The 26,100-nt window shown below is 32.2% G+C and overlaps 5 protein-coding genes across 6 annotated transcripts; 1 reads left to right on the plus strand and 4 right to left on the minus strand.

Annotated features, from left to right (window-relative positions):
- Positions 1–625: 625 nt before the first annotated feature.
- LOC126673301 (serine/threonine-protein phosphatase PP1) lies at positions 626–4,444 on the plus strand. Its single transcript, XM_050367389.2, has 4 exons — positions 626–1,043; positions 1,941–2,500; positions 3,643–3,828; positions 3,948–4,444. The coding sequence occupies exons 1-4, from the start codon at positions 848–850 to the stop codon at positions 3,969–3,971; spliced, it is 966 nt and encodes a 321-aa protein (XP_050223346.1). The 5' UTR covers positions 626–847; the 3' UTR covers positions 3,972–4,444.
- A 346-nt stretch (positions 4,445–4,790) lies between these two features.
- On the minus strand, positions 4,791–7,267 carry LOC126673302 (folate-binding protein 1). Its single transcript, XM_050367391.2, has 4 exons — positions 7,114–7,267; positions 6,390–6,748; positions 5,563–5,897; positions 4,791–5,096 (listed from the first exon to the last, which is right to left on the minus strand). The coding sequence occupies exons 1-4, from the start codon at positions 7,181–7,183 to the stop codon at positions 4,973–4,975; spliced, it is 888 nt and encodes a 295-aa protein (XP_050223348.1). The 5' UTR covers positions 7,184–7,267; the 3' UTR covers positions 4,791–4,972.
- Positions 7,268–8,986: 1,719 nt separating this feature from the next.
- On the minus strand, positions 8,987–10,403 carry LOC126674366 (dormancy-associated protein homolog 3). Of its 2 annotated transcripts, none has more exons than XM_050368811.2 (3): positions 10,205–10,403; positions 9,803–9,969; positions 8,987–9,316 (listed from the first exon to the last, which is right to left on the minus strand). In XM_050368811.2, exons 1-3 carry the CDS (start codon positions 10,317–10,319, stop codon positions 9,206–9,208), a joined length of 393 nt encoding a protein of 130 aa, XP_050224768.1. In that variant the 5' UTR covers positions 10,320–10,403; the 3' UTR covers positions 8,987–9,205. The 2 variants fall into 2 exon arrangements, with proteins under 2 accessions (XP_050224768.1, XP_050224769.1); XM_050368812.2 differs by having other exon boundaries at positions 9,808–9,969; positions 10,205–10,400.
- A 3,006-nt stretch (positions 10,404–13,409) lies between these two features.
- LOC126675427 (uncharacterized) lies at positions 13,410–16,066 on the minus strand. Its single transcript, XM_050370068.2, has 2 exons — positions 15,886–16,066; positions 13,410–13,941 (listed from the first exon to the last, which is right to left on the minus strand). Exon 2 carries the CDS (start codon positions 13,929–13,931, stop codon positions 13,584–13,586), a length of 348 nt encoding a protein of 115 aa, XP_050226025.1. The 5' UTR covers positions 13,932–13,941; positions 15,886–16,066; the 3' UTR covers positions 13,410–13,583.
- An 835-nt stretch (positions 16,067–16,901) lies between these two features.
- LOC126671495 (3-ketoacyl-CoA synthase 7-like) lies at positions 16,902–18,392 on the minus strand. Its single transcript, XM_050365265.2, has one exon. The coding sequence runs from the start codon at positions 18,339–18,341 to the stop codon at positions 16,974–16,976; it is 1,368 nt and encodes a 455-aa protein (XP_050221222.1). The 5' UTR covers positions 18,342–18,392; the 3' UTR covers positions 16,902–16,973.
- Between the last annotated feature and the right edge of the window lie 7,708 nt (positions 18,393–26,100).

The following is a 26,100-nucleotide window of genomic DNA, read 5'->3' on the forward strand; positions in this document are numbered from 1 at the left end:
GGGTCCAATTTACACCATTTTACAATGTTAATACTACTATGTTCATATTCGGTTCGTTTTAAATAAATATTCTAATATAAAATAGATTATATTTATCAGACAATGCTATCCATTTTTTCGTATACTCGATTTGGTTCCTTTATACTTTCTATATTGTCATATACGATGATGGAGATGGAGTACTTGGGCTCAGCAGAATTCTTAAACTGCGGAATCAACTAGTTTCACACCGTGAACATAACAATACGAACGAGTAGAAATTGAGCTTTTATCGAGCCGAAGGTCAAGTTGCTGGCAATTTTATTATTGAAAATGAAAACTTTAGATATTTAGCAAGAGTAATGTCAAGCAGAGCTCATAAAATCTGGCATGACAGACATGCCACAAATACTAACATGGCACACTACTATTGGCCAACACCAATTAAAAAAAATAAAAAGACAGATTTGGCGAATAAGAATAAAAATCAGTTGCAGGCAATACACGTATTACCAGACTTTTCAAAATACGCGCTTTTAATTGAAGTTTTCAACCAAAACATTTTAAGTTTTTAATTTCCTTTAAAAAAAAACACTAGCCAATTAAATATAAATTTAAAAGAATTTCAATTACGACAAATCCATTCAGAAAATGACAAGCCATCTCTATTATTATTCTTTGATCCATAATTTTTCTTGAACCCTTTTAACAATTATCCAAAAAAGTTTGTTTTTTTAACAAATTTAAGACCTACCCTTATTCTCAATCCGTTACGAAGTTTTGATCTTTATTGTGTAATTTTAATTTGGGTGCTCTTGAAATTTTCTGAAGATTATTGGTTTTTTTTTTTTATTATTTTGAATTGAAGATGATGATGATGACAATGGAGGGGATGATGGATAAGGGTGTATTGGATGATATAATTAGAAGATTGTTAGAGGGAAAAGGAGGCAAACAAGTTCAGCTTTCTGAAGGAGAGATCCGTCAATTGTGTGTCAATGCTCGCCAGATTTTTTTATCTCAGCCTAATCTCCTTGAAATTAAAGCTCCTATTCGCATTTGTGGTCAGCAATTTCTCTTAATTTTATATATGATGAATTTTGTTTTATGAATTGATTTTTAGATTTTGTTTTTGTGTTTGTTTTGATAATTTTGTTTGCATTTGATGGATTTTTTATTGGTTAATTGGAATCATTGGGGCTATGTTGAGATCTTGTTATTGCATTTTTTTTGGTGAATTTTGGTTTTTGATGATTTGGGAAGATTGGTGCTAACAAATGCTTATTATTACCATTAAAATCTGTCAATTTTGTTATTAATTTATGCAGAAGCCATTTGTATATCAAAGGGTTATTGAGATATTAAATTACAATCTTTTCCGTTTGTAGCGATTTAAGCTTAATGTTTAAAACGTTGCATCGCACATCTTGTCCTTTCAAATTCTGGCATTGTGGAGCATATTTCTGTTTTTTTAATGCCATTTTATACAAAATGTCGCCGTTTTAGTGTACATTGTAGTCTGTTATTTTGTGAAAAACGATTATAGAGGCTACATGTTGCAAACAATTGAAAGGATCGGATGTGCAATGCATTGTTTTAAATGTTGTGCTTAAATCGCTATAAATGGGAAAGGTTAGGATTTAATATGCAAATTACCCTGTGTCTCAATTTTCTCTTCATTGGATTTGCATTTCTAAATTCTAATGATGCCTCTCTTTACTACATCATAATTATCATTTGGTTTATGGTGTCATCAGTCGTTTAGAATAATTTGCATCTGTTTTCTATGATAATTTGCATTTCCTTCTCATTTTCAATGGCATTGTTCTTGTTGTCTCTTTGGAATTCAAAGTGCGAAATCATGTTTCAAATGTGTGCTCCTAATTACGAAGAAGAAAAAGTGTTCATCTTTTTAATTGTCCTCGCATGCCTCCATATCTGATATTGCTAGTTTGTTGCAGGTGATGTTCATGGACAATATCAAGACCTGCTGAGGTTATTTGAGTATGGAGGCTATCCTCCTTCTTGCAACTATCTTTTTCTCGGAGATTATGTTGATCGAGGAAAGCAAAGTTTGGAGACGATATGTCTGCTTTTAGCCTACAAAATCAGATATCCGGACAAAATTTTCCTGCTGAGAGGAAATCATGAGGATGCGAAGATCAATAGGATATATGGCTTTTATGACGAGTGTAAAAGGAGATTTAACGTTAGGCTTTGGAAAATCTTTACAGACTGCTTTAATTGTTTACCCGTGGCTGCACTCATTGATCAGAAGATACTATGCATGCATGGTGGACTTTCTCCAGAGTTGGAGAATGTGAACCAAATAAAGGAAATTCAGAGGCCTATTGAAATTCCAGATAGCGGTCTTCTTTGTGACCTTCTTTGGTCTGATCCTGATGCTAAGGTTGAGGGCTGGTCAGACAGCGATCGAGGAGTTTCGTGTACTTTTGGAGCAGATAAGGTTGCTGAGTTCTTGGATAAGAATGACCTTGATCTCATTTGCCGAGGTCATCAGGTAAGACAAAACTTTGATCTATACCTGTACTGTATCGCGTTATTCACCAGCGGTAAAAGGGTTAATTATAAATAAAATCACAAAATTCAGTGTGTTTTGCAATTTCACCAACAATTTTAATTTTTCAATTTTAAACATCAACTTTTCAACTTTTGGCAACCGAATGAATTTCTGGTCGACTTTTGCTGATGTGCATGTCGGAAGATTGGAATAGCTGAAATACTTCCGATGTCCACATCAACAAAATTATATCAGAAATTCTGTTGCATTTGGAATTGGCAAAAGTTGAAAGTTAATTTTTGAAATTGCTAAACTCAAAAGTTAGTGCGGCTTGCAAAACGCATAAAAGTGCGTGATTTCATTCACAGTTAGCCCTTTCTTTTCTATTTTCTCGATAAGCAAAGGTAGGTACAAAACACAAAATACTTTTTTCCGGTAGGCGTGATTCGTTGGATATAGATCCAAATTCCAATTTGTCAATTATATTGATTCCTTAGAAATTGTTTTCACCACTATTGGAAAATTAATATACCCGTCTCTCCTAGAGAACAGATATCTCCAGAAAAGATTTTAAGTTCCATTTTTTTCCTCCTCCCGGACCAATATGCTCATTTGACTTTTTATCTGCGGTAGCAAGTCGTTTAGCCCCTTGTACATTTTTTTCCTCCAAACTTCTTTTTCTCTTCGACTTGGTAGGATGGGACGCCTTTGTTTCCTCTCTTGAAAAGCAAAGATGGATATGTCCTGCCTGCAATTTAAAGTACAAGTTGGTCTTGTAGGTAGAATATGGTGGATCATAATGTTGGAAATATCTCTTATAGGTGTTGGTACCTAAAATTGGACTCTTTATTTACTTTAAAATATATAATAAGGTTTACGGATACCCGATTGAGCTTTCTAATGTGGCAAACATATTTTTTAATCTAATAAGGTTTACTTTAAAGTAAAGAGTTTTCAAAAGTAAAAATGATTACCCTAATCCCAACCCTACCAAAGTAACCAAACCATAAAGAAGGATCGCGATTGGTGTTCTTTCGTTTAGTGGTTGGTAATTAGTAGCTTTAGCCATCATGGTGTGACAGGCACAGAATGACTTCTACATTATGATATTGTTTAATTGTTGTTCTACTGGTGTATTATAGGTGGTGGAAGATGGGTATGAATTTTTTGCAAAACGAAGATTAGTCACGATATTTTCAGCCCCGAACTACGGTGGGGAGTTTGACAATGCTGGTGCTTTATTGAGCGTCGATAAATCTCTAGTATGCTCCTTTGAGATATTGAAGCCAGCTGCACCAGCTGGCAGTTCTAAGCTGACTCTTAAGAAGGTAAATCAGTCACCTACGGTGTTTTTCATCGCCTTTTTCTTTAATAATGGAATAACTGGATTTTTCTTCGGCTTTTATATAGAGATCATCTGACCTTTGTCTCCTCTTTGTATAAACAGCCTCCTAAACTCGGAAATTTCTAAAATGGCAAGTTGTTGAAGTCTAATTCCAGTTTTGAATAGGAGATAAACCAATCTTGAATCAATTGCTACAGATTGAACAATGTTACAGTGCAGTTTCTCTCGTTGGAATATAAGATCGTAGTAAAACAATTCAGTGCTTATAGCTATAGAAAAAGAAAAAGAATGTAGATTAACAACCAGCAACACTTGCAATGTAATGTTCTGGTCAGAAGCTGAAATCTTCAGATTGGGCATTATTTGAGACCGTCTCGTTTCCGCCGATTAGCATATCCTATATACTGATTGAGCTTGATTTTTGTTAAGTTTGTACATGTACCCTGGTTTGCTCATGTAAGAAAAAAAAATAGTTCATTCCTCGCTGATCTATTGTATCAAATTGTACTTCCTAGTAACTAGCTTTTGATTCAAGTTTTCTCACTTTAACATGTAAATAACTTTATATGTTAAATATAACTTTATATGCAAGTTATCAAGCTTTGGTTTTGGCTGCAATACAATCTAGAACTCTTCTGTTTCAAGTCGAAAAGCTATTATTTCTTTGTAAATACCTGTTATTTCTTCATTTTTCATTTTGATATTCTGTTTTAATATTTTACATTTTAACATTATCCGTTTCAGCATCATTTGATACCGTTGGGACGACTACACATCTCATAGTATTCCCAAACCATAGACATGGCTTTAGTTGAATCAACAGGCGCCATGGTAATGCAATAAAATAATGAAAGAAAAGTTCAAGTAAATAGAACAAGACATGGCTTCTCAACAATGAATGAAATTTAGTTGCTAAATGATAGACACTCTTCAAGATTATAACGGTGACTGCAAAAATTTGGAAGTAATATAAATTACTGTAACTGAGTTTTAACAGTTCCGAAACTAATAAATCTACTTTCGCTCGACAACGAGGAGAGGAGAAGAGTATTTAATTTACATCATGAAATTAGTTTTATCATTACCTGCAAATTGACACAGCATCAAGCTTGTGAGCAACTTAATAATCATCTTCTGTTTCCTTTCATACTCCCTTGGCTATCAAAAGATCTCTGGTTCTTGCCATCTAATCTCCTTGCTGTTCGTTGAATAGCTGCTAGCTTCTGACGGTGGCTGTAACTCTTCCTTTTGCTGCATAGTCATCCAAAACATATATTAGGTTGCATATATTCCATTAAGTATCAAGTCTAAAATCATGGCTTTCGAACAAAAACAGGTGACAGCATGGCTGCAGTAGATACATAAAATATACTAATGAAGCTGGTAAACATAGTTAATATACTATACATAATCGACATAATACACAATATATCGATTTTTCCAACTTGGCGACTTTGTTAAAATCAAAATCTAATTTCTTGCTATCACTAGAGAAAAATAAAAGGCTCCCTTCGTGCTGGGTCATCACTTTGCATCCATAAATGCAACATTCACCACTTGAACTAAATTTGTCTTGCCAACTGATTGAATCAAAGTGCTAACCTAATATTCCAGTAGTACTGGATATCACATTTATCGATATAACAAAATTACAAGAAAGGGATCCAATAAGCAAACTACAAATAACGAAGAGAAGACAATAAGAATGAACCCTAACCTCAAAAATAATAACCCTGCAGTGAGAACCATCCCACCAACTGCCCAAGAAACTTTCTCATTATAGCGCATTTCCTGCACCCACTGCTGGAAATCTTCTAAAATTCCCCAGTGCTCAGCTTTTTTAGGAGACTGATAACTTGAAGCCCTCCATGAGTTGGAAATAGATTCAAAACTGGCTTTACCACCATAACAAAATGCATCTTTTACACCAATGTATGTATCATCAGGCATTTTAACAGCAAAACCTGCAGAGCGGCAGAGTTCTGTGCCATTGGAGACCCATTCAGCAGCTTTACCACACACAAAGTCATTTACTCCACATGGTGCTAGAGCCTGACAGGTAAAATGTATTCAGGATACTAATATGATAAGCAATGAACAGAAAACGGAATGTAAAAGACACTTACTGTTTGAAAGAAATCGTATTTTACTTTTCATAATCGACGTATAATTGTTTAATCTAATAAATGAACCCAATTATTTGTTTTTTTATTAAGTTTGGCCCTTTTTTCCTCATTCTTTATATATGAACAGTATATGGCCGTCAGCTCCTGACAATTAAGCTTATGAGACCTCTATGTAGGATGAACACGGATATGGAAAAATGGGACAATTGGACTTGGACATGGCGAAACGGTGTTATTTGAGGTTTCCTTTGTTAAAAATAAAGTTTCGAGTGCAAAATGGCAAGTTTCAGATACGTTGCCAAAACAAAAAACGTTGATTGAATGAAGTCTTCCTTCTACTTAGCTCATACATTATCAAATATATCTCATCAGCCAAATTTAGAAGCATCTTAGTAGAATTTAGATGGTCACACGGTACCTGTGTCTTTGCATCCATAGAGAAGTAAGCAGCAGCACAAGCTTCATAGACTCTGTCACAAAAAGAAGCACAAATAAGAGGAGGTCCAGGTTCTGTTCCAACGTCGGGATCACAGATAGAACATTCCAATGATTCCCATAAATGCAAGCACTCTTGGCTGGCCTCTCCTGCTGAAACCAGTCTTCTAACGGATAGCAAAGCAGGATGCGTCTGAGCTACATCACAGCAAGTCTGTGTGCGAAACACCCTACAGAGTGTCAAATCCTTGGAACCCCTGCTTACCTTTTTCGGAGGTCTTCCTGCAGATGAAAACGGCGGAAAACGACCACCTTTAGAAGTACATACTCTATCATCTTTCCCTGCAATGGAATAGCTATTATTTACTTTTCGAGAGAAATATTTATTCCATAAAATTATGAAATAGCAATTCCGTGAAGTTACTACTCCATGAACCAACGTAAAAAGTAGCTATTCCTATACGGAATGGGCTATTCTATTCCGTACCTGTTCCGTGAACCAAACATAGACAAAAGGAATTATGTAATACTATCTCTAAAAAACTAACTAGAACGAAGCTTCGGTATAATCCTTCATAAGAAACAACTGCCAAATTTCTATTTTTTTTATTATCAAAATTTAAGATTAAGCTAAAACATTCCAATTATGTAAATCAAGAACATGATAAAAAAATTCGAATGATAATTAAAAAGAGAGACAAAATTACCAGATGAAAATGGGACTTGGAAATGGAAAAGAATCAATAAAATCAAAAACCCATATGATCTTTCCTTCATTGAATTACTTTGTTAATTTCTGGTTTGATTAAAAGCTCCGATTCACTCCATGTTCTGCTCTTACTGAATGAGACATTGAAGAAACGCTAAAGAATGTCTACGGATACCCGATTGACTGCATTGGATCGGACGGGTTGGACCCGATTGACTGCAGGCTTGGGCTAAAGCTTTGTTCAACCCTTGGGCTTAAGTTCGAATTAGGTTCATTCCCGTTGAACGTTGAAACAAAATTAATTGTTCGTCTCCTCTAGCAAGCGATGACAAGTTAGTATATATATTAACTTTATGATCAATTTAATCATAAATTTAGTTTTTTAATCAATTTGTCCCAGATTAACATCATAATTATCATCAAAGGTGAGGCGCAAGCGACAAAACAAATGTAAAAATGGTATAATTTGATAAAAAAACATAAATTTTAATATTCAAATTGACCATCAAATTAAAATATAATAATTAATCTCTACTTGCAAGTTGAGAGGAAAAATTGTCACCTAAATCAGAAAAATTATTCAACTCATCATATAAGCATTTTCATGAAAAAAAAAAATCTTTCCTGGTTATATTTTTCCTGTTTCTTTTTTATTATGTTTCTCATTTTGTTCTCATTCTAATGTGTTTTATAAGGGGGTAGTCATACTCAATAATTGCGGTAGCAGCAATTAAAGATGATTTAAAAAGTTTATACTTATGATCATAGGGGATAATTAGTATTAGTTCATTCTTCTCAATGTCATGAGCATATGCTTATTTTGATATGTTTGGAAATTTAAATCATACAATTTAAACTAAAAGTAGACCTATTGGAGCAGTCTTAAGCGGACTTAGATCATGCTTGACGCTTTTTAAGACAAACTAAGTACAAATTCGGTTCGAATCTCATATTTATTATTTAAACCTAGCTCGCATATAATATTTATACGGACTCATATTGACATTTTTAAGCCTCTGAAAAATAGACTTATTACGAGGCCATTGAATCATACTTGAGATTAAAAAAAACAACTGTTTAAAATCGTTTTAAAAACAGAGTGATCGAGCTAATATCCAAGCGCATAATAAAGTTTAACTATAAAGGTTTTAAAGTAATATATTTGCCATTGCTAATTTAAAAGTGTAGTTACTCATGGTAAAAAAACATATCATTTTCGTTTCCATAAAGAAATATCAATGTGGGTACACGAAAAAGATAATTCAACCTAAAATCATAAAGACTATTTTTAATTTAATAAATTAGTTAAATCATACATAAAGGAACCTAACTCTTATATATGAAAATGATTGGGAAGTCAATTATTAGACTGAAAATAATAATTTATTAAGCAATCAAGAATATAAGTATGCTCAAGATTATTAACATTCCTTCTTATACATAGAATGGTGATTGCTAGATAACAATTTAAAGGAAAAATTGTTAACGTCCCTAACATTTAGATGGATATGAATTGGATCAAATTCCACAAGACAATTCTACCTTAGTCATACATTGTTCATGACAAGTATTAATAATACTTTAAATTAATATTCTTAATTAATCAAGACGTAGACGGATTGAATTTGCTATTTATAAACACCATTAGATTTGTCATTTGTGGCATGCAACTTGCATATACTATATGGTTTTTTCTAACTAATAAATTGAGAGCCCACCATTTGATAGCTCCCCCATACCAACCCCATCTAAATCTTAATTAAATTTTATCAAATCCAATTGTTTTGACTTTAGCAAACACCATCAAAAATACCAAAATGACCCCCAAAAACAATTATTGAAAAGAAAAGCAGGAATTAAGGTAACAAAAGAAGAGAAATGAAAGCTTATATAATACTATATACAGATAGCAAAACTACATTATCACTGCTTCTCACATATCATCACTAAACCTAAACTTCCGAAACAGTCTACACTACTACTTATACACACCCAACTTCCATACTACAAACTTAAAAACATGCCTTCCTTACACACAACATTACACATTATAGCGGCCTGATAACGATTATATTAAAATTGTCTCGTCGTTATATATCAGACGTCGTAAGGAGGAGTAGGACTCCTGGGTCCAGCCTCGCTTGCCTTCTCATATGCGTCCGATGTTGATCTTCTTCGAAACCGAAATGGCTCTCTGCTTCCTTTACCATCAATCAAGTCAAAAATGAGCCAACATATATAACATTATGATATTAAATTTTAGATAATTTAAAATTTTACATTTATAAGATTGGCAATTTTCTACTCTCTAATAGAGTAAGAACAATTGGTCCCCGCAATTTTTCAATTAAATCGATATTGTTCTCGCAATTTTTGAATTAATTCATCACAATCAATTAACTCATACTTACTCACTGAGATATTTTAAATAATATGTCATTATCTTTAAAGCAATTATCAAACCCCAATAATGCACCATTTTTTAAATTACTAATTTACACATTACTATTGTCTATTGGCAAACGCATAAGACGGCGAAATGACAAATGCACCCTTGATATTTTCACTCATGGATATTTTCTATGTGGATAATCTCAGCCTCCAGTTTAATAGGAACTAAAATATCAGGGACTTAACTGTCATTTAATAAGATTAAGTAACGCAAAAAAACAAAAGGGAGCAACAACCTTACCTGAAAATGGAGATACCGGAGTAGTTGATCCGGCAGGAGAAACCGGAGGAGTTGATCCGTTCTGATAACCAGGCGGTTTTACTATCATGATACTGCGCGTAACTTTAGTTACCTCCTCCGCTGAATCATCACCTAACGATCTCACGTTTCGACCGTCCGATTCTGATCAGATATACAATTATCAAACTCATTAAAAATATAAAAAAAAACTCGACTGATCCATTCTTTTTTGTATATTTTGAAATTATCACCGGTTAACCGTCAGTTTCTCCGATCAGTTTGAACTAATTAAATATAAAAAATGCTTATTCAATTTTATTTCACTCGTTCAACAAATGATCCAGCTAATATGCGCCACCGGAAAGCGTAAGTTAATAAACAAACACTTATTCCATACCCTTGCCGGAAGTGGACCGCATATTGAAGGTGGATTGCTTCCGGAGCTTGCCGAGACCGCTGTCCGGACGAGGTCCGGCGACGGTGTCGTCCCATAGCTGGTCAAGTAAGCTCATGGCGCACGTTAGCTAGTTTAGCTGAAAAAAGCGTACGATAAGAGTAAAACACCAGATAATAGCCAGCATAGAAGGGAGTGAGAAGTAAGCGGCGGTTAAGGTATTTAAAGAAGAAATGAAGCGTTAAAGGTCGAGCAAGTATTATTGTTTGAGATCGAATCTAGATCGTTGATCTAGATCTGGCGGTATATTGGTGACGTGGCAAGTGGATCGAGAAGCACGTATATTGGGATAAGATCGATGTGATAGGTAGGGTCCATTAATCAGTGACATCCAAATGGGATGTATGACACGTGGCGATAAAGAGATGGGAGAAAGACCATGTCACGTGATAGGTCATTGTCTGAAGTTGTGGAAGTACTAAAATACCCTTAAATATGTGTACTAAAATGGCCTTGATATTTGCATAGTACTACACGATTGACTGTGGTGTAGATTGTTAGCCGCCTTTCGATATGATCAATGTGTCGGATTTAATCGCGGCAACATATTTACGGTATGAATAAGTTAATTAGCAATAATTGAGCGTATTCTATTATTAAATCGACAATGTAATAATTATTATTATTATTTTTATCAAAAGTAAATTTATTCTAACTATTTACGGGAGTTAGCAGAAATTATTGATTAGTGTCAGACATTTTTTAATCAGGCAACAACGCCTAAGAGAATTAAAAGTCAAACCTCCAACCTCATATACTATTTCTTAATCAGGCGAGATCTTGTTTTACCGCCTTTATGTTATTAGTCTCGTTATCACATCCTAAAATCTTGCCCACTAGGCCAAGATTTCAAATATGACAATTTAATTATGCGTTAAAGAACGAAAATTTAGTAGAAGAATTGGACTCCTTGCTTAGAGGAATGTTACATGGATCGAAATTTAGATAGATCGGAGCGTGAGGAAAATTATCGGAAAAGTGGATAATAAGATTGTCGTTGATAAGATAAATGAGAATGAAAATGCAGAACAATTATCGCATGTTATCTTAGCTATTCGAGATATGTTGAGAAGAGGGCGAGCTATTTTGATAAGACATATCTATAAAGAAGCGAATTTTGTTGCGGATCACTTAGCCTTTATTATTGATGATAATTAGATTGGTGCACCAGATATGTTTGTCCTCCCATTTCTTTAGTTCCATGGTTTATGCATGATGAGCATGGAGTAACTTATGATTATCTAATTGCGATTAATTAATTTTTTGTTTAGGTTTTGTATTCATTTTTATACCAATTATATAGACTTTTTATATGAAAATAAAAGAAATGAAGTGTACATCTTCTCAAATGGGACAGAGTAATAAAAAAGACATTTATTTCAAAAATAAAAATAAATATATATTAGTTTCGATAAGGGACAAATACCATCTAAAAACAGTTGGCATCTCTCAAAACTTGTTTTCTATAAAAGTTTGCTTTTACATGGTGACGGAGAGTGACCATCGAGTTTTTAACCAGTATCTCCTAGCTTGTACCTATATATTTTTATACAGTGATAAAGTCAGACTGTAACTTTACACAATTTACTTAAGAAAATCTCAAAATATTATACTACATAAATTATACAATAAAAACAATTTTATAAATTTGAGATGCAACACTTTTGAATTAACTTTTTTGGCTTTTTAAGAGATAATTTTTAATTTTTTTCGAGGTAGAGCTCATGCCTCCCTCGGCCCTACCTTGGCTCTGCCGATATTTCTATGGCTTTTTGACTATTCTCTGTCATAAAAAAATATTTTTTTAATGCATTTTACAATGTGTTTCGCCATGTATCCCTGATAATCTTAATTTGAATTTTTTCAAGCGATTGTGAATTTAATAAAAAAACGCCCACTGCTTGTTTGAATTTCAACTTCAATTTTATCACAAAACCAATATTAAAATTGCATTAGTATTATAAAAGTATATTTGAAACAAAATAAATTAAAGATGAAAATACTGAGAGTATTGCTAAAAAACTTTCAACATTTGAATCCTCCCAATTGCACTGTCAAAATTTCGTTCTTGAATTATTATTTTTATTTTGTTGTGATTCAGATTATTATTATTTAATATTTTATAACAGTTGATTTACAATGTACTTTGATATTTACATCAAAATAATAGATATTCGAACTTTGTTAAAAAATAGTTATATTTTAAAATTTTGACACTAAGTTTTAAAAATATTTATTAATATCTTAAATATAAAGCATTTTACTGAATTATTTCTATTGAATTGCATATAGGAAAGATACGAAGTATTTGTTATATCAAATATGGAGATAAATTTAGAAAAAATAATTAATATTCGATTGCAAAGTTCATTATTGAAGTATATGATTAATAAAAACAAAATTTAGGTATACTTTTGTATTAAAAAATCTTATCTTATCACATTATGAATATTACATAATTAAAAAAATCTATAAAGTACAATTACTTACCCTTTAATCCTCACCCTACTCATGTTGTCGTTGGCTTGCCACCCCACTTGGTATTTGAAGTGCCTTATAAAAGAGGAAACAGCTTATATGTGATAATTCAATTTTCTTATTATATTTTGTCTATCCTTGTCACTGTCACTCGAGCAAATGGTCAAGGTTTGGTTTGTTTAATGTATGATAACGATATAAATCTACCTAATTATTTTCTTAACCAAATTATTATAATCTGCTGTTTAGCACTTTACAAAGTAAATAAAATATAGACCGCATAGGTTTTCATTTTCAGCCCTTGTATGGCACAGTAAGGGGTGTGCAAAAAAAAAACAAAAACAAGACTAACAAATCCAGTTTGGTTTGATTTGATATTATAAAACCAAAGTTACCTTTTCAGTTCAGTTCGGTCTACAACATAAAAAAAATTGAATCAAGTTTTAGTACAGACTGTACCGAAATAACCAAACTGACTAGTTCAGTTCAGTTTGAAGATTTTTAATTCCTTTAAAATTTTGTTTCCATTCGTTTTTGAAGCAGCAAATTTCAGTTCCCTTCAAACCGAATGCACAACCCTAGGGGGCATAGGCACAGTTAGTATGCAGACCATATGTAACGCAGTCATAAAGTTTTCCAACGCTTATAAAGTGACCAAATAGAAAAAATCTCAATCAAATGGTTACTTAGCTTGAATTGAACCAGTGTTTTCGAAATTATTCTCCTCTGTAATTCAGTGTTTCAAATTTGACATTATCAGAAAAGCATTTGATGTGTAACTCAGAAAAAGTAGAACAATTAGGGACTATAGTTTCACCAAGTAAAAATAGTGATATTTTCTAGATCAAAGCAATTTAACACCACATTCTCTTACCGAGTCGACCACAGCTTTCACCTTGCCATGATACTTTTGTTCTCTCTTGAGGAAAACAGAGACGGCGGGTATATCCTTGAGCAGCAGGCGCTCTCCCAATATTTTCCCAATTTTGGCTGCAGCTGCTACATCCCGAGTGTTTTCCATGGTCGGCCGCAGAGCCTTCTCTTGCGAGCTTGCTGTACATGCTACTGTTGCAGTTGGTGTGTGAATTACTTGGGCACTAACAAATTTGTTTGTGAAGTGCATTCTGAGGATATAGGGTTTTAGAAACTCTGTGACTCTAGGTGGCCACTTAACTGGTGGTTTAATAACCATCTCTGTCTATCTGCCAAGCAACACCCAATATAATCACAAGCATGGAGACACGAGTAATTCGGAACTAAACCGCCAAAATTAATAGAAGAAAACACCACAATAGAAAAGGGGGAAAGAAACTAAAGCGTCAATATTATTAGAATGGTCAACACAAATAGCATGAACGACTGAAACTAAATATAGAAAAGGGGAAAAAGATTTGAAGATATATAGATAAATGACCAAGCTCAATCTAAATTTAAAGCCAACTGCCTAAAGTGATGGATGTCAAATTTCAATTCAAGAGAAATCATTGCCGTTTCAGTTGTGATTCGAATGGCAGACATATATGTCTGAAGGGTTTGGTCACAAACAGTTAACAAAATGTGTGACAATAAATCTAAGTCCATTCCCATGCCCTATTTGTCGCATACATGTCAGCATATGTATTACTTTTAGCAATTCAACTGGCTATTTGAAGCAGTTAACATCAAAATTAAAAGGATAATGAAAACCTTTTATCATTCTTTTAATTAAACAACCAGAGTGTGAGTGTAAGTCAGCCTGTGAATGAACCACCCCTACAAGTCAACAATTCAAATCATAAGAAGACACCAGCAGTCCAGAGTCTAAACCACTCAAATTCTTCCTAGCACTAGCAAATAAGCTGCAATGGGTTGGAATATCATCTTAAATAGCATAACAGTTAACATGACAGCTGCAATTAATGGTGACAAGGCTATTGAATTTGCAATATGTTAGGAATTTGTCATTTTGACATGGTTAAGCCCTCTTAACACACTAGTACGCGTACAAAGATACAGAAACTTGAGTGTCACAGATATTTAAACTCTCCAGGTACGCAAGGCTATAAAGAACATATCGTCAACACCTACTCAAGTAGCTTCTTAATATCCACTCAAAAAATCTCTCTCTCTCTCTCATATCCACTAATGAAAGTAAGCTAAAGTGCTAATTGGCATCAAACAAACGAATTGGAAGGATAAAAAGAAGCTGAATTGGTTAAAGAAATATAGTTTAATTAATAATATAGAAACTTAAAAATTAACGGTATCATCTCAGTACTGTCAGTGTAAAAAAAGCACTTAATCTTATCCAGGTCCCTTTTGGCCTGCAGTTATTTTATCAAAATGCCAACTATATATTCAAATGGTAGTTAGCACAATCTAACAAACAAATTTGCCAACTTTCTTGAATCAAGGACAAAGGAGATTCAGTATCTAAAACCAATCTTATCAATAAGAACCATTTCCCTTCATTATCAAACATGTTAATAATGCCAAATAGAAAGTTGATTGTCCACAATTAGGATAAGAAGCTGAAAGAGAAAGATGGGATTAAATGTCTTGTTGGGAACTATATTTCAAAAGTAAATATAGCAGGAATGAAAAGTCAATAACTTGCACAAAATACTTTGCAAAATCCACAACACTTACGAAAGTAATTATACATCATAAGACACATGATATGAAGAAATATGAATATGATACAACTCAAATACCCAAAAATAATAATTTATTAATTCCTTTCTCTATTTATTCCATTCAACATTCTCACCCGAAAAAAACAAATATTTTTTCTGAAGCATTTCATCAAACATATGGTGTGCCATCATTAAAATAACAAGAAACAAACCAAAATGTCAAATTCTCAAATGTCTAAGCATATGGATCGCCATATACTGAACTGTATTTTTAATTCTGCGATTTAATAATCTCTTCTAATAAATTTGATTCCGATAAAGGTAAAATTTTAAGTCGTAATCCTAAGTTAAGAGATTAAAAGCCAAAATTAATTAAGAGAATTGCTATATCTAACAAAAAATATACAAATACTTTATCAAACAAACAAAGAAGTTGACAACCACATGCTTATTAACAAACAATTATTAAAAATAAAATAACATTATAATTCAAGAACAAGAAAGAACTGTAATGAAGAAAAGAGAAAGAACCTAAATGTATGGATTGCAGCAGACACCGAAAAAATACAGCACCAGTAACAGCAGCGATGGCGGTGGAGAATGGAAGGTAACGGCACTGGCAGCGGCGGCCGGCGGAGAGAGTTCTGGAACAGGGAAATTGTTGTGTTTGTGATAGAAAAGTATTGTTACAGGTGAAATTAACCAAAATATGTTTGATTTAGGGTTTATTTTTAAAAACTACGTCGTTTTGATTAAAGTTATGTGAGTATTTATTACTAATGACTATTTTATTTTAAATAAAAGTTACTCCCTTATCAAGATCATATATGAGTCAATTCACTAATAAGTCAGCTCGCTAGCTAATAATTGAGCTTATATACAAAATAATTTACAAACTTATAATTGAGCTCATGGACGAGTTAGTTTACTAACTTTTAATGAAACTTCTATACAAATCGATTCGTAAAATTATATAAAAACTCTTCATGAGTATAAACGAGTCGAACACTACTAAATTCAAATTCAACCACTTACTAGCGAATATGGTTGAGTCGAGCTCTTACGATGATAAATACAAATATTTTTTAAAAAGTTTGTATCTTTATAGCTCAAATGGTGAATTACTCTAAAATGTATTAACTCTCAACAATATTTAAATATTTTGATTTTTTTATTCAGGGCAAATTTTTAAAATTATCAATTTTAACTCTACTTTCTATTTCTAATTTCAATTATAGTCATTTATTTAAACCGAAGTGGAAAAACGGTTTAAATATGTCTTTCATGTTTGAAATTTCTGATAGTGAATAAGCAAATTGGGACTATATGAATCAATATGAAAATCATATTAATTTTTTTTCCGCTCTAATTTAAAACAAATGAATACAATTAAAATTAAAAATTGATAAATGGATTAAAATTGACGATTTAAAGAACTTTGATGAATAAAAAAATTCAAAAGAAAATATATTTTTGGATGATTAACTTAAGCCTACTGTAAATGAACAGAAATTGATCTCTAATTAACTACAAACAACATTATTAAATAATCTTACAAGTATAACTAATAATATTATTAACTCATTATTTTTATTACATAGTCTAAATTTAAATATACATCAGTGATCCATAACATCAGGGATCTGAACCGGATACTGATCAATACCATCCCACCAAACATTACTTGCATCTGCTTTCATCATATTAATACACTTCCACACAGCACTATTACATTTAAATCCACTCCCCAAAGCCAATTGCCAAACTTTTTCACCTCTTTTAACCTTACCTTGTGCCTCAAGGTAAGCCAATGTATACCAAGTTGATGAAGATGAAGTATTACCAAATCTGAAAAGAGTCATTTTTGATCCCTCAATATCTCTATCTTTCAACTTTAGACTCTCTTTTATTGCATCAACTACAGTTTTGCCCCCTGCATGAACACAGAAATGATCAAAGGCTTTCTTGAAATTTGGTATATGAGGTCCTCTTTTTTTAGCTGGTACCCATAGTTTCTTCCAAGAGATTGAAAGGCCGTATTTAATTAGCTCGGAATATGGTAAAACCAGTAAAGCTAAGGCAGCCATGTTGACTTTTAACCCTTCACCAGCTACTTGAAGAATTTGTCTTGATAATGAAACTCCTATGAAACCCTCATCATCTGGCTGCTGAACAACACATTTATAAGAACTATCTTTAGCACCCAGATGAGTTCTAATCAAATGTTTCAGCTCGTATTTCGCAATATGTCGGTCCGAACTCCGATTCGACAACAAAATCGCGGCGCCCCCCATTCGGAACAAGCAATTTGCTAGCAACATTGACTTTTCTTTTCCATGGTACATATTTGAACACATTGATTCAGTGCTTAGGACTAAAACTAATGAGTTTTTATGAACTTTTAGAAGCTCCTTAGCTAATGAAATCGACAATAAACCCGAGCTACATCCCATTCCGGAGAGATTAAAATTCTTCACATTGCTTCTGAATCCAAATTTGTTGATGATCATTGATGCTAAAGAAGGTGTTGGACATGTAACACTACAATTTGTGATTAAAATGTCAATATTTTTCGGGTTGATTCCGTGTTTGGTGAATAGGGTTTGTACAATAGTGAATAAAACCATTTCTACTTCTTCTATAGTGGAATTTAATGACTGATCAATTGGAAATAAATGAAGACCATTAGGGAAATAAGTTTCATTTCCAATACCTGATCGTTCAAGAACTTTGGTTTGGAACTCAAGTGTTTGACTACTGAATTTGCCTAAAATCTCTTCATGTTCTATGAAAGTTGAGATCGGAACTCGATAAGAATCGTGCGCTTTGTGACATACAAAATCAACGAGAAAAACGCGTTTCGAATTGAAAGTAATGTAAATGAAAATCGCGACGAGAACGATCGCTAACGAGAGTTTCAAATCGGGAAATGGAATTGAGAGTGTTCCAACAAAGTTGGTTTGGTCAAACATGAGTAGGCCTTCCATTTTTTTTACCAAGGTTGATTTTGATTTTCTTTTACTGCTACTGTGATAATTGAAGTTGGTATATATTTATATGGGAAATAGAGTATTGGTTTAATACAGTGAAAAGGTTATGAGTCTGTGATTAAGCATAACCAACGGATGGTTAAAGACTCATGCAAAGAAAATGAAATTGAACTAAAAAATTGCTGTAATCATGCAGAGGACTTAAATTGTGATGTAATTTGTTTGTTTAAGTTTTAGATTAGCATAGATTAAATTAGAGTTTAGAGGTAGGTGGCCAAATATTGAATTTTATGTTTTTATTATTAGGCTATACTGAAGGCAGAGCTATTTTTCTTTACATTAATTGTATTGAATGTAGCTCCTTTAATGATTTCTGAATGGACTAATGACAATTTCTGATAATTATTCAAATATATTTGTCACAGTTCCAATAGAGTTTGTCAAGTATGATTTCCAACCAAATATAGAACACTGAGAATACTTTTAATAATGTTAAGTAAGATTTTATTAGATAATACGTTTTAGTATATATAGAGAAAACTACACCATATGACTCAATTTTGATAATCTTTATGTTAGTGACTCACAATTATTATTTTTGCAACAATCTCTCTTTTTTTAACTTTTGTTTCTACGGTGTACCTCAATGTAATATTAGTCCTATTTTACCCCCACTTATGAGTTATAGATGGTTGTGTATTTACAGATACTGCTTCAACCGGTGTTGGTTTTTGGTCCAGCGATGGTGGTTTCTGGTCCTATTGGAATTGGTCGGCGGTGGGTGGTTGGTCGGCGACAGATGGTGGTTCCGCCATTAATAATCTTGTAAAAGAAAGAGTTGTTGTCGTAGGAAGAAAGTTGTTACAAGCTGAATGGAGGGTAATCGTCTTCTTCAGCGCTTCTTGTTGCTGCACTTTCATGGTGGAAAATCTTCCTCCGCTTCAAATTTTTAGGTTTTCGCCTGTTTTGATTAAAAATTTTGAAAAATCAAAAGTGGTGAATCTGAAAGCACATGTGATAAGTGATTAATGATTTCAAATTCATCTCCTGGATATTCACATATGCATTGGGCTTTTGTTTTTAATTCTAAAAGTGGTGCTTTGATTCAGGTTTATAAAAAATGTTGATCGCCGGTGGGTTGCAGTGGTGTTAATCAAATTCTAGCCAGCAAATGATAGAGACCACTCAATTTTAAACATTTTAATAAAAATATAAGTAATTGAAGAAAAAAGAGGGGAAATGGATCAAATTAAGCAAATTTTAAGGATGAATTGTCTCATGTTTCTTCTGCTTTTGAAGAGTTAATTTTATTTGACATCAATTTGTGGAGAAATTCTTAGGTAAACTCAGTGCACCACGTTATCCGTGGACTAAACCAATCACATTATGGCACGTCATTAAAATAATAGCACAATCGTAATATTACTATTTAAAAGTGTAAATAAGTAATAAACAATATTACGATAGTGCCATTATTTTAATGACGTGTCATAATGTGATAGACTAATCCACGAATAACGTGGTAGACTGAGTCTACCTAAAAATCTCTCCAATTTGTGTAACCAAAACCCAATTTTCTGGGCAAAACTCCAACCAACTAATAATAAGTAGCATCTGAATCCATATCCTGGGCAATAAAATGGCTAAATATGAAAATTATTTTTACAAGTTTTCTTAAATTTTTATTTTTTAAATATAATGTATTAGTTTTTATTTTTATTTTTATAACTACAAATCAACTTATTATCAACTATAAAATTAAACAATAGTGTAAAAGATACTCAAAACATCAAATTTATATAATGTGTATAAATATACTAAATATAATCAAAAATTTGTCTTAATGCTCTTTACAATCTTAACTGACATTTTATATTAAGAGAATTTTGAGATTTAGCGTAATATACAAATTGAATATCTTTTTTAAGTAAAATATATTTGACAGTCTATAAAATCGAAAATCAACCTGATGTGAACCTATTTCAACTGTACTACCTAAATTCAATTTTTAATAAAATTTGTTTTGTTACTTTTTATAATTTTTAACTGACATTTTAGATTTAATGGATTTTGAGATTAAATGTGATATACAAATTGAATATCTCTTTTAAGTGAAATGTATTTGACAGTCTATAAAACTGAAAATAAACCTGATATGAACCTTATGTGAACCTATATCAACTGAATTACCTTAATTCAATTTTTAATACAATTAGTCTTGCTGCTCTTTACAATCTTAACTGATAATTTATATAGCGAGAATTTTGAAAGCCAACTTTATGGCTCATTTTCTAGCAAAGTTTGCTTTATGTAATTCTATCAAGAATCAAACTTGGATAGGGCATATCCTGTCTGAAATTCAAGTAATGGTCGGCCAATAAGCTATCTTTTGATTAATGCAATCATATTTTCTCTTAAAAAAAAATCAACCTGATCTGAACCTGATATAAACTATATCAATTGTATTACCTTAACATTTTTTTACAAAATTTGTCTTGCTGCTCTTTACAATTTTATCTGATATTTTATAGAGAGAGAATTTTAAAATATAGTCTATTATAAGAATTAAATAATTGTTTTTAAGTGAAACGTAATTAACAGTCTATAAAACTAAAAATCAACCTGATGTGAATCAGATGTGAACTTATGTCAACTGAACTAGTTTAATTCAATTCTTAATAAAATTTGTTTTGTTGCTCTTTACAATCTTAAATGATATTTTATATAAAGAGAACTTTGAAATTAAGTGTAATATACAAGTTGAATATCTTTTTTTAAGTGTACTATATTTGACATTTCATAAAACCGAAAATCAACCTGATGTTAACTTGATGTGAACCTATATCAACTGAACTATCTTAATTCATTTTTTTATATAAAATTTGGCTTATTGCTATTTACAATCTTAACTGACATTTTATATAGATAAAATTTTAGATGCAGTGTAATATACAAATTGAATCTCTTTTAAATAAAATGTATTTGATAATATATAAAACCAAAAATAAACCTGGTGTGAACCTAATATGAACCTATATCAACTGAACTACATTAATTAATTTTTTTTATTAAATTTGTCTTACTGCTACAATCTGATCTGATATTTTATATTGAGAGAATTTTGAGATATAGTCTATTATAAGAATTAAATAATTGTTTTTAAGTGAAATGTAATTGACAATCTATAAAATTTAAAATCAACCTGATGTGAACCAGATATGACCTTATATCAACTGAAGTAGTTTAATAAAATTTGTCAATACCCAGATGATAAACAGAATTCCATTTAGTTGATTCTGAGTGTTGATTGTGATTCATTTATTATATCCAGATGATAAAATAAAAAGATTTTGGATTTTAGAAATTCATTTAGTTATACAATTAAAAGTATTGCTTAAATTATAAATAGTAGCTGCACTGTCCTCTAAATTTTAGAAATTTTCAAATAGAGCACAATAGTTACACAACAAATGTCTAGTGGATAAGTAAGTAAATAAAGGGATAATAAGCTAAAAGGTGTATCTTTTGGGATTATTGTGTAGGGAGAGGTCGAAGTTAATTGATGCATAAAACATTTGCTAGATTAAAAACTCTTAATACAGAATGGAACAAGTAAAAAAGAAAAGATAGACTCAACATATATGGCACTGTGTAAGATTAGGACTAGAAATTTTATTAACACTGCTAATACAAGAAATATAAGCTATAGAATAAGTTAATAAAAATAATTCACATCCATAATTGATAAGGAACTCCATCAAATCCGCACATGAAATTATCAAATTACACGCTCCCGATCATTTGCTTCAATAGTTCTTTTTAAGTAAAAAATCTAAAAATTGATTGAAGGATGAAGGTTACTACTGTTCTCCAAATAAGAATTAAGATAGCTAACATTCAAAGAAAAGGAAAGAAATTCTTTTGAACCTTGATTATAGAGATAAGCAATCCTTAAGGAGCTTAAACAGAAACAATTACAGAAAGCCCTAGAATACACCACCTTAAATGATGAACGCATCTCAATTCAAAATAAGCCTCACAGATCTGTCCTCTTTAGAACAATGCTTCGTCCAGTCTATTGACGTCATTCTGTAACCCACACTGTTTAAGTCGTCGTAGCGGGATGCTCCGCCGCCGACGTCTCGTGAGTCAGATGCTGCATAGTAGGCAAATCGCCATTTAGAGAGTGATGATGACAGTGGTGGTGGTTGTCTGGTTGTTATGGGGGTGTGTGAGCTGGCCGGTGAAGTGAGCGTCACTAGAAGGAAGAGGAAAGTGTTAATGCGATTTTGAGATGGCGGTGGAGAGATTTCTCTCTGCAATTTTATGAAGAAAGGGGCAAATGTGTCCTATTTGTATTATTTTTAGTTTATTTTGGGTTATGAGGGATTTGTGGAAAGTTTTCTATTTTTTTGGGAGATTACTGTCAAAATGAAAATTGTGAGGTAAAAACATAACATCATAGCACTTTTAAGGGATTTGTGTAAAACACCCTTTAGTATATCATGTGTAAAGGTGTGGTTGAATTAGAATTTTCTTATGGGCCAGGCTTGGACGGACTTGGGTACAACCCTGGACTTTACTATTTTTGCATCCAAGTCTGAGCACTGTCCAAACTCGGTTCGTGTCTCATATTTACTATCCAAGCCCGGCACATGCATTAAATTTATACATATTTGGACTGGGTTTTTACGAACCTATGAAAAAATGCATAATAATGAAAGTTTGAACCCATCCATAAAAATCGAGTTTGTTGCATGTTCAGATATGGACTGGACTTGAAACAAAAATAAATTGTCCAAGCTTGGAATGGATTTGAAAAAAAAAATTGTCCAAGCTTGGACAAGAGGGACAGCCTGGACAGATACTCAAACCCGTTATAGAGTCTATGTTGAATAGAATCGAGTTAAAATATTGTCAGGTTCAAATTCGAGCGGAAATCAATTATGTTTTTTTAAAGAGATCCAATTTGAGCTTAATATAATAATAAAAAAAAATTGATTAAACTCGGTTATCTATTTTAAAAAAAAGATAAATTCTAATAAATAAAAAGAAAATATTGTACTATATATATAATTTTAGAAGTAGAAAATAACTATTTAAATTTGATTATTATGAATTAAATATATTAATGTGCACATTGACTCGACAATTAACTCGCATAGCTCGAACTCTACTAAACTCAATTAACAAAAATTAATTTTTAATATTTTTAATATAATCCCGCAAGTTGGTTCGACTAAATTATAACTCGGATAAAAATTGTGTCACAAATGCACCTAAATACATTAATATTTTGTAAAAGAATTACCAGTAATGAAAAATGTATGATGAGAATAGCAATGTTGTTGGGTAGCTTAGAAAAATGAGAGTATGTTTAGACGAAATAGAAGAAACATGAGGTACAAAGATGACAGAATTGAAAACCCTAGAAAATAGTGCATTGCGTGTGCAGAGATACAAAATGTGATGATATTCTTACAGTGAAGATTGCTTGCATTTTAAGGATACCTTCTATTCATCTCTGCCTTTGTCCCCTTATCCTCCCATTTCAATTTCCAACATTTCTTGTGCTTTTTCTTTGAAGAAATGATCAAACAAATCCCCCACTTTCTTAGGAGAATTACTCAACTTTTTTTCTTTCTTTTGTACTGCCAAATCTGTAGCTCATAAGCCAACACTTACGCCATCTTTTATTTTTGGCCCTGCCAGTTTGGACAGGTTCTAACGTGTACAGTATAACTTTGCTTCAATTGCTTTAGGGTTATGCACTAATCCGTACTGTAATCTATGTGTGACCAAGTACAGTACTTGCATTATCTATCTCCATTACAGTCTTACAGATGAGCTTACGATCAATTTAATCTAATAAATTAATAATCATGTCATCTAAAGATATATAATTAGCTTTTTGCTTGCATGTTACAAAGCCACATTTAAATTTCTAGAAAAATACTGTAGTTTATTTATCGTTTTGAAAGTTTTTACATGCAAGAATTGATCATTAAATTCATAAAACCAATTAAGAAACTAGTTTGTAATTTGTTCAAAGCTATGCTATGGTTTGAGATATAGTCTTTTCGTTAACGAAAATACTCTTAAAAGCTCTTAAAATTTATAACTGTCAAAATGTTCATTTCTCTGGTTTTTTTCCTTTTCATCCTATTTTCCATTTTAACGTTTTCATATCCGTATTCCAAGTAATTAGCTACCAATGAGTCCTAAATTTGATTAATTTAGGCATATTTTTAATGAAGTTATAGACTACATCTATAAATCTTACTCAAAAGCTTGCTAGTTTGGTAACTTTATCACGTTAAAGTGAAATCGAGATTCACAGATGTAAAATATAGCTTTATAAAATTTCATATACTGCCCAGCAGAACAGAACAGTCATTTAATATCGTATGGATTGGAGCTATTAAATTTCCGTACCCATAATCAATTCAATACATCATATTACTTCATATTCACGTCAAAAATTGGAAAAAAATGAAAAAAAGATTCAGTTTTGTTTCACTTTTATCAATAATTTAGTAGCATGCCATTGAAATCTATTGGCATTGTCGATTCATGCACATAAATGATGAATCTGTAGGTCTTTGGCCATATATACATCAAATTTAAGAAGATGTGGTCCTCAGGTACTGTTTTCTTAAAGCTGTACCATTAATTATGTGTCACCTCTCTATACTGCTATATATAGACAATACATATATATGCCACCAAATAGTTACCTTAAAAATGGAAATTAAAAAATGGCTAGCTAACAGTAAAAAATTATACATGCAACCATTAAATATTATACGTATCTCACCTGCCTTACCTAAACTTTGGTTTTACAATCACATACCTAGTTACCGGCGCCGGAGGAACATGAAACGCCGGTAGAAGAAGAAGAAGAAATTAAGGTGAGAAACTCGTGTTGGAGAAGGGGAGCACGTGCAATTTTTTCATCAGTTTAATTCAAAGAGAAAAAGAGAGTAATTGCACGTGCCCTGCTTCTCCAGCAAGAGCCACTCACCCATTAATATTATAGCTAGCCATGCATGAAGAACTTCACTTGTTAACTATATTTGAGTGTTGAAGATGCATATATATAGAGAGAGAAGGAAATGAATACTAGTATAATATATAGTGTGTTAAATAAATAGATGGAGTCTTGAAGTGGGCATTCTTTAAATAGAGAAAGCAATTCAACAAGCCAATATATTTTCAACTTATTAATGCTATCAAAATATAGTTTCTTGAAAAGGGTGAAAAAGTAGCCAATGAAATGCTTGATAAATCAGTTGGGCCCATGAAATTAAAGATTTGACGTTGAAATTGATAGTGGGGGCAGTGAATCTTATTGTTACCGGTTTGATTAGTAGCAATATTTTGTTACGTATGTATTTGGTCAGTTTGTGGGGTTGTTTATGCCGCCAAATACAGCATGCCCTACATTTTTCTATCCTAATCCTTCCATGCCCCGCCCTTCATCCTTACAAAGTTACTAAGGGTATGATTGTATAACTCGTATTATTTTTTCTTTCAATAGAAGTTCATTTTACTCTCTAAATTTCATATAAAATACATCAATTACGGCTAAATATAGTAGTAATTTATAAAATAAAACACTTTGAGTTATAAAATATCAAAAAATAATTGAAGCATACATATTGGAGCTGATGTGGCAAAATGATAGTGAGTAGTAAAATAGTACAAAAATGAGATCGCATAAAATATCAATTACGGCTAAATTTATAGTAATTCT

Source organism: Mercurialis annua, linkage group LG3, assembly GCF_937616625.2.
Source record: "Mercurialis annua linkage group LG3, ddMerAnnu1.2, whole genome shotgun sequence".
In the NCBI taxonomy this organism is placed as follows: Eukaryota; Viridiplantae; Streptophyta; class Magnoliopsida; order Malpighiales; family Euphorbiaceae; genus Mercurialis; species Mercurialis annua.